The sequence below is a fragment of the Chrysochloris asiatica genome, unplaced genomic scaffold, assembly GCF_000296735.1.
Source record: "Chrysochloris asiatica unplaced genomic scaffold, ChrAsi1.0 scaffold00164, whole genome shotgun sequence".
Lineage (NCBI taxonomy): Eukaryota > Metazoa > Chordata > Mammalia > Afrosoricida > Chrysochloridae > Chrysochloris > Chrysochloris asiatica.
Genome location: NW_006408682.1, coordinates 3,584,650 through 3,596,466, shown reverse-complemented (window position 1 = coordinate 3,596,466; position 11,817 = coordinate 3,584,650). Strand labels below are relative to the sequence as shown.

The 11,817-nt window shown below is 42.1% G+C and overlaps 1 protein-coding gene across 1 annotated transcript; it reads left to right on the top strand.

Annotated features, from left to right (window-relative positions):
* Positions 1 to 2,492: 2,492 nt before the first annotated feature.
* On the top strand, positions 2,493 to 5,450 carry GJD4 (gap junction protein, delta 4, 40.1kDa). The gene is made up of 2 exons (XM_006871260.1): positions 2,493 to 2,556; positions 4,303 to 5,450. Exons 1-2 carry the CDS (start codon positions 2,493 to 2,495, stop codon positions 5,448 to 5,450), a joined length of 1,212 nt encoding a protein of 403 aa, XP_006871322.1.
* The last annotated feature ends 6,367 nt before the right edge of the window (positions 5,451 to 11,817 follow it).

Sequence of the window (11,817 nt, the reverse complement as noted above, 5' to 3'; positions counted from 1 at the left end):
TATTTACTGATGCAGTTGTTTTAAGTCCCGTTGAGTCGGTTCCAACCCATAGCAACCTTGTATAGGGTTTCCTTGGAGTAGCTGGTGAGCTAGAATTGCCAACCTTGCAGTTCAAATGACTTTACAGTCTGGTTTCTTAACCCACAGTGCCCCACCAGGACTCCATAATTTAGAGATGGTGGCCTTAGTAACTTGCCAATGTCACTAAGCTAGAGAGGTGAGAGCAGCATGTGTCTCTACTGTTCTCGCGCTCGTTTGCTAACTTCTTTCATTTTGTAAATGAATCCCAGGTTGGAATCTTGTAGAATTAATTCAGCCACATCCATCCATCATTTACATGAACTGAGCACAGTACTGCCCAAATCTCTCCAGCCCATAAGTCTTACCCAAACAAATGGTAACCTCTTTGCCACAAATGGGATCATTTTATGCAGACTTAGCCAGATGTTTGATGTTCCAGGCACACCCATACTCCTCCTCTCCTTTCTTCTTTTCGGCATTTTGTTTTCTTCAGCCACTAGAGTTAGGATTTACAGTTACAGAAAACTGTCTCCTAGAATGAGAAAGAGGAAAAAAAAAAGAATGGGGACAAGAGCCGGCTTAGAGGAGGAACAGCAAAGGTGACAAGAATGGATAAGTGGACAAGGATGGTGACACTAGACAACAGCTGTCAGAAATAATGGGCCTAAGGAGCTCTGGTAGTGTAGTGGTTATAAATCGGGCTGCTAACCTCAAGGTCAGCGGTTCGAAACTACCAGCTGTTCCATGGGAGAAAGATGAGGCTTTCTGCTCCTGTAAAGATTTACAGCCCCGGAAACCCTGTACAGGGTCGCTATGAGTTGGAACCGACTCCACGGCACATAACAAGGTGCACCAGTCACTGACATTTGTATAGTTCTTTATAGTTTTTAAGTCATTTTCATGTCAATGATCTCATTAAAATAGGAAGGTGAAATTCACACAATATAAATGGTTGTTGTTAAGTGCTGTGGAGTCAGTTCCGAATCTTAGGGACCCTGTGTATGGTTCTTAAGGAGCTGCTAGTGGGTGTGAATCACCAACCTTGACATCTTAAAATGAACAGTGACATTTCCTAAATTCTCTGTGTTGTGCAGTTTTCATCTCTATCTAAACAATTGTTATCACTTCAAAACAAAACCTGATAACCATTAAGGGGTCACTCCCCATTTGACACCAATCTCCGGCAACTATGCAGCTGTATTCTATCTCTGTGGATTTACCTGTTGTGGATATTTCACATAAATATTACCATACAACGTGTGGCCTTTTGTGTTGGCTTCTTTCACAGACATAACGTTTTTGAGGCTCATCCAGGTTACCGCTGAGTGGTCTTGCTTTGCGTATCGTGGACACTCTGATCAGGGTGAAACTGAGGCAGGAAAAGCTTGAGTGATTGTCTCAATGTTGCATGCTTCTAACTTGTTCCACATTTGGAATAGACTGTTTATATCCCACAGCAGAAATGTAGTCTCCTGCCTTCCTGATACTTTAATTTTTAAGCCAGTATCATTAAAAGTTTTTTAGGAAGTGAAGATAATTTCCATTCTTTTACACTCAAATCATATAACTACTTAACAATTTTACTTAAGTTCAATTTTTCAAAATTCATTGCTCATGTCAAAGGATTTGACTGAGATAAAGCAAAACTACTGTTCCTTTCAAGGGGGTCAAAATGTTTTCCGCAGATGGGACTGTGTCATATGAGTACAGATGAAAGTGACTTTGTTGTACTCCTCTTCTGGGAGTCTTTCTAGGAATATTACTAAAGTCAAGAATAGGTCAGAAATGAAGAAACCATCGGAATAGAAAGAATAGCTTTAATGGGAAATGGAAATCATTCCTTTTCAAGTTCACAATTTTCATCTTGATGACAGATCTCCAGCCTTGCAGTGTGGAGTCTTTCCAGACACAAAGGTGATAGCCACATTAGGAGTTTGATGCAGCTGTGATTGAAGTCAGCAGGTCCATATGGTGTGAATATTTTACTACAAATGTAAAGGCCATTTATTAAACAGATTCAATGGGAGCAGCCCTGGGCTACAAGTTCATTCAGCATGATGTTTTCTAAGAGGAAATACCATTTTAGTGGAGACGTTTCCTGAACTAGTGAACAGAAGATTTCTTTCCTAGGTTAAAAGTAGTCGTTTCTATTCTACCCTGAAATGCCTGATTCTCCTAATAGAGACATCTGAGCAATGCCACGGGCTTGGAATGCCCCAAGAGGGTAAGAATAGCCCACTGCGTGAGAGGACTTCTGCTGTGGTCTTCTGGACAGGCAGTTGTCAGGAATGCGTGGCCTCAGAGGCAAACAGCGCAGGCCCTCTGAACTCCAAGACAGTGAAACTGGTCTCCTCAACCCTTCCATTGCATATCTCCAAGCCTCATAGTTAAGTCTTTTTGTAGCTAAAAGATACTGATTCCTGCACATTGTGGGAAACGCAGTGTCTTTAGCAGCTTGACAGTCTTGAAGCATGGAACATTTGGACCTGCTGGGCTTCCTAATCATCACATTAAATTACAATGTGACTATTGTGGGTAAGTATTGGTAAAAACTTGGAAACCTCTTGTTCATCTTGTGTTTTCTTTTTTTTGCGGTATTAGAATCGAGTTCTTCTGAAAGACAGTGATTTCTTCATTTCAATTTGGTTTGCCCCTCCAAGAGAATAGATTGCATGTTGCTGAGGAAAGGGGAGTTACAGACACCAGTTTTCTTCTTCATCATTTTAAAGAAATCATGAGAAAAATGACGGTTGGTGTGTTGTTCCTCTTATGGAGCTGCTTCTGCCTGAACACTAAGGCAGATGGGAGGGGTATTTTTGTGTAACTATTCTCTAGCTCACAGTACCAGGAAAAGGAATACTACAGAAAAAAGTTAATGAGAAATTAATACCTAAGTTATGTCTTTTTGTGGTCCATCTTTTTAGATTTTCTTTTTAAAGCTTAATTTTTGCACATTCGTATTTTCTCGTGTGCACATCAAACCTCAGCTAAAGTTTAGATTTCTTGTTTGTGAACAACAAAAGAAAAAGTACTAAAGATGTCTGAGTTTGTTCCAGACAGGTCAAATTTCAGAGGGGTAGGTGTCATAGAAACACAATTTGAGAAAAGTCTTAAGATATCCTGAAAAGTGGTTGGTTGGTACTTTACTTTCTCATTATTTTGTAGAATTTAGACAAAACGTGCTTATTCCTAGAAGTTTAAGTCAAGGATTTTATCTGTAATAACTTTAATCTTTGACTTTAACTGAGTACATTTTTAATTAAGATTCTTGCTTGCTGATATCAGTGGTATGTTTTTCTATCTTGTCACAAAATACAATATTTAAAAATTTGTTTTGCAGCATCTGTAATGTGTTCCATAACAGTTGGCCCATGGCATGAAAATAGGGCTTTGCCATTATTTTGGTTGTGTAGGCTGGTCTCATTTACTCATTGATGAATTGAAGAAAGACAAATCTCTTTGATGCATATTAACTGAAATCAGGGAAAAGAACTTCTTTATTACTGGAAACATCTGAAAAATTGAACATTCCTAAAGAAATTCAATTTCAAGGATGACAGAACAATATTAAATGTAAGCCCCATAATTAAACAAAGATCTTGTAGGATATTATCATAAATAAAGATGATTTGCTGAAATTAGTAACATATATTTGCTATGCATATATAGTTACAAAGAAGCTCTGGTCGCGTAGTGGTTACAAATTGGGCTGCTAACCTCAGGATCAGCAGTTTGAAACTACCAGCTGTTCCACAGAAGAAAGATGAGGCTTTCTGCTCCCATAAAGATTTACAGCCTCGGAAACCCTGTACAGGGTCGCTATGGGTTGGAACTGACTCCACGCACATAACAATAACAACAACAGATAGTTACAGGAATATGCTAACATTTTAAAAATAGTTTATTCTTCTAAGAAAAGTAAGATCTGATTTACATTATTAATTTACATACCAAAACATTCTTTCTAGATAGTCCAGTTGAGGGAATATTACCAAAAGGATGAATTAGCAGGGCCAGATGCCTGTTTTAATTTGCTAACCACAAATATTTTACAAAGGAGTAGTTTCAGTGTCTGACTCATTTTAGGTGCTCAAATAAATAATTGTTTGATGACTGAAGTAGCGTGTACTGTTTCTGTGATTATAGATATGATCATTGGTGCTTATTGATTTCTGTCTTCTCCATTCTCAGCCTCAGTTAATACTGAAAAACTATCAATTGGGATGAAATACATTCACATGGCTGGGGCACTCTTACTCATGCCTGCTTCCTCTTCTCTAGGAAAGATCTGGCTTATCTTCATGATTCTGTTGAGGATGATGGTGATCATTTTGGCAGGGTATCCCATCTACCAAGATGAGCAGGAAAGGTTTGTTTGCAATACTCTGCAGCCCGGATGTTCTAATGTTTGTTATGACATCTTCTCTCCTGTGTCCCACTTTCGGTTCTGGCTGATTCAGAGTGTTTCTGTCCTCCTCCCTTATGCTGTCTTCAGTGTCTATGTGCTCCACCAAGGGGCCATGCACGCTGCAGCAGGACATTGCTATTCCGATATCAGCAAAGGGGACTACAACTCTTGTGACCAGATCACTGCAGAGAGGCATTGCCTGCGGCCATCCAGGGAGGAGCACAACCTGGACATCCCAGACTTCTCTTCTGGTTACATAGCCCACCTCTTTCTTCGCACCTTGATCGAGGCAGCTTTTGGAGCCTTGCACTATCTCCTTTTTGGGTTCATGGTTCCAAAGAGATTCTCTTGCTCCCACTCTCCTTGCACCAGTGTGGTGGATTGTTACATCTCTCGGCCCACGGAGAAGTCCATTATGATGCTTTTCATCTGGGGAGTCAGCGGCCTCTCCTTCCTCCTCAGTGCCCTTGATCTGATGTGCAGCATGCGGAGAAGGATGGGGAGGAAGCGAGCACCTAAGCGGGTGGCCAGGACTTCTTCCAGCAGGAGAGAGTGCAAAGTCTTGAAGTTACCTCCTGGCTGCACTGAGGACCTTGTGGCCTCGCGGAGCCTGGGGAGAAGACCTAGCCACATCAGTGAAGATGGTGTGTGGGAAGAAGAAGTGCCCACTCACCCAGGCATGTGGGCTGGAGAGGAGGGTGCTAGGACCAACTTCAACAGTCCCAGTGAGAAGTCCGGTATGTCAGGAAGGATGGAGCTTCCAGATGAGGATGAGAGTGAGGTGATGTCATCAGCCAGTGAGAAGCCAGTCAGGACTCATCAAGATCTCCGGGGCAGACTCCACAGAGGGACCACCCAGGATTCAAGGACTGAGGGTCATGATAACTGGGGAGAGCTCCCCTCAGCCCCTCGAAGCCGACTTGCGGGGCATTATTCATCCACTGAGTTACAGCCCCATGACCTGCTGGCAAACCCCAGCAGTGCTACCCACCTGAGAACCAAAAGGTCTGAATGGGTGTGAGGAGGAAAGGTCCAGCTGTGAGCCCAGAGGCAAGGCTGGACCAAGCTGGGGCAGCTCCTGCTCCGTTCTATTGAAAATACGGGCCGAAACCTATTGCTCTTCTAAGTTCCAAGAAAGGCAAACTGGCATAGTGACAAATGAACCTTATGGGAAGGTCGTTTTCTGGTGAAAAAATTATTTGATTTTCCAACGCTGACAAGAAGCTGAAATGATTAATTGAAGAGCATCAGGTTTCTGATTACTTAAGCTGTAATATATGCCATACTCTGAGTGGTCCTATTATCTTATTCTCTAGCATTGTTTGCTCTTCATGTGAAGAATTTTCTCTGCATTAATAGAACTCATTAATTTTGCACTGGTTTTTGGTGAATTGTACTGTAGATTTTTTCTTGTTTGTGTTCGCATGTTTTTCTCCTTGGAAGAGAGTCAGAGGCTATGCATGTCATTAATAGAGAGATACCAGTTAGTGTTTAATTTTCTCAAACCTCTTTAATAAAATTGATGCTCATTGCATTGCAAAGTCATGCTTCACATCTCATTGTGCTTTAGAAGAAATGACAAATGTGAGCAAGTAAGGCTGGAAAGCAGTTGCTTTGGGAAGTGCTTTAGTTTCCTACGCTATGCAGACCAGTGAAGTACCTCATACGGCTCTTCTACTCATAGTCTTTGCAACTCCCATCAAATCACTTATTTCCCAATGGGTCTGAGTAAGAGAAGGTGGGAGAAGATGCTGACAGGATTTTATGGTTCACTTGTGAGGGATTGTTAACACGGTGACTTGTGATTGTAAACACCTGGAATGCTAACATGGGTACAAGATAAGCCAGCTCAGAAGTAGGAGGGGGAATTTCACTACTATAAAGGAAGCGTTAGGAGCAGAGTGCAGCCTTTTGACCCCTTGAACCTGCTTGGCCCAGGAGACCCCTGTGATGTTGGAGGAGTAACTTCAGAGGCATGATAGTAAAGCAAGAACTGGAGCGCCGGGCAGAGGGGTGGGATCCCCATCCCATGATGTTGTTGTTAAGTGCTGTCAATCGGTTCTGACTCAAGGCAACCCTGTATAGGGTTTCCAAGAAGCAGCTGGTAAGCTTGAACCACCGACCTTACTGTTCAAACTGACCTTGCAGTGTAGCGCATTAATCTGCAGTACCACACCAGGACTCCGCCCCAGCCCATGGAGGAAGTTAAGTTCAGTGCCTTTGGGCAAGAGGCTCACTTGTGCTGTGGGGTACCTCCAAGCTCTTAATTGGGGAACTAGGTTTGCTGACCTGAGGAGCTAGAGCTGAGTGCCTTCAGGTAAGATTTATTCAGAGAGGAGTGCCCTGTGGGCATTTATCAGCAGTACAAGCCCCCATAATGAAACAGATTTTGAGGACCGTTAACATAAATAAGGAGCTCTGGTAGCATAGTGGTTATGAATTGGGCTGCAAACCTTAATGCCAGCTGTTCGAAACTACCAGTTGTTCCGCAGGAGAAAGATGAGGCATTCTCTTCCCGTAAAGATTTACAGCCTCGGAAACCCTGTACAGGGTCGCTATGGGTCGGAAACGACTCGACGGCACTTAACAACAACATAAATAAGTATGACTTACTGAAGTTAGTAACATGTATTTGCTATACTTACATAGTTATTGGAATATGCTAACATTTAAAAAAATAGTTTGTTCTTCTAAGAGTAAGATCTGATTCACCTCATTAATTTATGTACCAAAGCATTCTTTCTAGATAGTCCAATTCTGAAAGGCTGAATTAACATCACATTAGCAGAGCTTTGTAACATTACTGAAAAGCAGGCAGAGGTCAGACCAGGGTGCTAAGAGCCAGAAAGAGGCCTGCCTATGGGCACAGCTGAGGAGAGTCTGTACTGACTGAAGGAACTATGTCTGACCATTTCCAATCCTGAACTGAAACCTGTTAACTTCCCTCATAAACTTCACAGCTGTGAGTATGCTGTCTGAGTTCAGTGTGGCCATCGCGATGGGAACTATGGAACCCAGAGTGCTGGGGGTGGGGTGGCTGCTGTCAGACTTAGAAGAGAAGCTTTGGAGGCATGCTTGACCTGAACCACAAAGGAATCGGCCTTGAACTGATGTTGAATTTGATTCTCGTTCCCCCTGGTAAAATAAGAGGTCAGATGTCACACCTGTGCCCTTTCTTATAGCTACCACAAGAAAATGCAGTAAAACCTGCAGAAGCCAGAGCCTGTTGGAGAAGGAAAACAAGCATTTTCCACTAAAAATGAACTCTGTCAAAGGTAGAAAAACTTGTGAGACCTGGAAAAATAAGGCTCTCGCAGATTTCATTGTACCACATGGTACCAGAAATTTATTGTTTCAGTTCTAGAGACTGAAAATCCATGTTCTCTCTGAAGATTCTAGAAAAAGATCTTGCAGCTGCAGCTTAACTTAATTTTCACATGGCTGTCTTCCCTATATCTATTTTGCAGAACACCACTCACATTGGATTAGGACCCACCCTACTTGGAATCGACTCCTATTAACTTAAATGATAACATCTTCAAAGACCTTACTTCCAAACAAGGTCATATTCACAGGTACCTGGCATTAGTAGGTCATGTTGTTGTTGTTGTTGTTATGTGCCATTGAGTGGGTTCCGACCCATAGTGACCCTGAACAGGGTTTCCAAGGCTGTAAATCTTTACGGGAGCAGAAAGCCTTATCTTTCTCCCACGGAGCAGCTGGTCATGTTAGTACGTCAATGTAATGTGGGGGGAGAAGAGCTCTAGTAGCGTAGTGGTTACGAATTGGGCTGCTAATCTCATGGTCAGCAGTTCGAAACTACCAGCTGTTCGGTGGGAGAAAGATGAGGCTTTCTGCTCCCATAAACATTTACAGCCTTGGAAACCCTGTACAGGGTTGCTATGAGTCGGAATCGACTCCACGGCACATAACAACAACAAACAGTTCTATCCATAGCGGGGCATCTTATATTGTTACAACATGTTGATGTGGTATGAATTCTTGGTGTGTTTAGTTGTCCTTTGGGGTATGTGTGATGGGTGACCTTTCTTATCCTCCAGAAGAGTGTGGTTTTTTATTTTTCATTGTGAATTATGTGGTAGTTTACATGGGATAATGTTAGCTTTACATTCATCCTATCGTATATCGTTTCATTGCCATGGTTACAATCCCCTCCATGCATCATCAACCAACCAAAGGGTATACCCTGCAAGCCTGCCCCCTGGTCAGCACAGATGAAGAGAACTAAGTGAAATGGGCCTAGAATAAGATCTCTGTACTTCTCAATGGTCCTCTTTGAATCACAATCATTTTAAAAAAGAAAGGATCTTCATCAGGTCTAACTGTGTATGTATGCACATGTTTTAGTTTAGTGCTTTGGTCTTTACACAGTATGAAAAGCTCATTCGATATTTGTCTAAGTCCACCTTTCCAGGGGCTTTAATTCAGAATTCTCTTCAGGCAAGTGTCCAGGTGGATTCTGAGGTGGTCCATCAGGGGATGAAAATTCACTGATGGAATCCAAACCCCGAACCAACGAGTACAACTTGTTACCTGCTGAGGCAAAAATGAAAGAAAGATTATGTGGATTAAGGAGTTTATGCTTATAAAGCAGTTTGTGTGTAGCCAAGAAAAGTAGTATTTATGAAATGAATAAATTTGACCTTTTTTTTTTTTTTTTTTTTGTAGGATGTTGCAATCTACTGTAGGAGCCTATTTCCAATTTTCTGAGTATGGATTTGGTTTCAGGCAAGGAATGATGAAGAGGGTGGTGCTTTACTGATGAGGAGAGGGGATGTATGAGCATCTCAGGCACAGACTTGCTGAAGATCTCATACAATGGAAATGCCTCCCACCCATAACTTAGACATTCCAATTCCAGGGGTTGGGTTAGCAGCAGAACCTGGTAAATCCAGCCAGCTGTATTTTGGTTGTGCTGTAGGATGAATGTTTCCTAGAAACGAACCAGATGTTATTCTCCATTCCCCCCTTTGAAATGTTTGCATAATCCCCACTCCCCCCAGTCATAGAGTAATTCTCTTCCTTGAGGGACTTTCTCTTGAGTGACTCTGTGCTGTAACCTGAGAGAAGATATGTAGATGGCAGAAAATAGAGCTAAAAGAAGTGACTGGATTTTCTTATCAGCGGAACCAAGATAAAATTAGTTTCACAGAGAATTCAGGAAATTAAAAGTCAAATGCACAAACTAGATTTTAGGACTGGGTCACTTCCCTTCCCGGACAGGTAGAACAGAGGAGTGTGTGGCATGTTTAAAAGACTGAGGGATTGTAAGAGAGTGTCCACCTGGCAATGAAACTGACAGTTTACTCCTTTGGCCATTTTAGTGCTGAAAGACTCCAATGACACAAGATTCTTTGTCATTTAACTGGTTCCTCTCCCTTCCCACCCCGTACTTCCTACTTACTCCATACTCAACAGGTACTTAACTGGGTTTTGTGTTTTTGTAAATAGAAGTCTGTCTGTTTTGTTTTAGGTACACTATTTTGTATTCTTCTATAAAAATGCAACCCCCTCTCCCCGGTTTACACTTTGTTTTGTATGATGAGAATGGTGAGATCTTACCTCTTCCACCATCCTCATTTTTCTCATGTTCCTTTTGTACCTTGGAAAGCTTTCTACTCGAATTTCCTTGTACCCGATCCAGATGAACATGCACATGGAAGCCCACACAGACACACAAATCAACACAGTCTGAGAATCCTTCTTGAGTTCCACTTACTCAGGGAAACAGATGGGTCTCTTTGTACCATGGGTATTTTACGCTTCAACCCTCTTTCAGAATTTTCTCATCCATCCTCCCTTTTACTTTACATGGTATCTGAATTTCCTGCTACCTGTAAACATCCTGGTGTGGTGCTGTAGGATCACCACTGGACTGTGAACCACAAGATCAGCAGTTCAAACCCACCAGGTGCTCCTCAGAAACCCTATGTAGGGTTGCTATGAGTTGGAACTGACTCATTGGCTCCCAACAACAACATAAACATCCTGCTAAGTTTATCATCTTCTTGAAGATGGTCCTGTATCCCTGGGTTCCATTGATCTCTAACAACTTCCTAAACATCTCAAATATATTTGTATAATCTCAGCTTTTACTGACTCTTAGACCTTCCTTCCTCATGAAGGACATGACTTGTTAGGAAACGGGTACCACCAGTATCTCAAAAATCATGCTTTTCTTTTTGAATCCATAACAGATATTACAAAATAATATACTACTAAGCATTTCATAATTTATTAATATATTTAACATAGTTATTTTTTAATGCATATGATTCTAAATGTTCAAAAGTATCATAAAGATGTTGTTAAGTGCCTTTGAGTCCATTCTGACTGATAGCAACCCTGTGTGGGCTTTCCAATGAGCAACTGGTGGGTTTAAGCTGCTGACCTTGTGGTTAGCAATCCAGGACTTATCTTACAGCACCACACCAGGACTCAACTCCAGAAAAGATCAAAGTTAGCAAAAGACATCGTGTTTGGTAAAAGTAGAGGGCTAGAAAAAATTTGAGAGAAATCCCTAGTGAAACGGATGGACGCAACGGCCACAGTAATGGATTCAAACTGACTTCCTGACTCTCATGCAGACAATGCAGCTCCAGGTAACATGTAGCTACACTGTCCTGAGGTTTACCATGACTCAGTGACAACAACTTCAGTTGCTTATTGCTTTTAACGTAACCTCTGCATGTGTTTTACAATGGAAATCTAGGAGGTACACTAGTATTAGGAGTCCGGGTGTGGCACTGTAGGATAAGCACTGGACCGCTAACCTTGTGGTTGTCGGTTCAAATCCACCAGCTGCTCCTGGGAAACCCAATGCAGTGTGGCTATGAGTGTGGCACTTAACAACAGCAACAAGCAAACTAGTATTTGTTGAACATCTGTATTTATGGAGTAGCTACTGTGCATCTAGCACTGTGCTGGGAGACAAAACAAAACAGTTTTTGCTCTATTTCTTCCTATGAACTCCCCTCCCCATCGCCTCATATGTATCACATGAAAAGCCAGCAAATTGTGGCAGAAAGTGTGTTAGGTTGAGGGACAGGAGCAAAAGGGGATAATGACAGAACTACTGTTGAAACAAGTCATCTAATGTCTCTGAAGCTGAATTTTTTCAGCTCTGAAATATTCATGGCTGCCATCACATACTTAGAGGTAACAGCCCACCTTAGAGGTGAGGTTCCTTGGCAGAAAGACCTGCTGGTCCTTCTCTGAAAAATCAGTACTGACAACCCATGCAGCATCTCTCTGCTCTGACACACATGTAGACAGCATGAGTCAGAGTCTGCTTGGCACCAGCTGGTAGTTGTGAAAGCCACCTGAGGGAGGCATGGCAATGTGTTGTGTATGAGGGTACGTCAAAG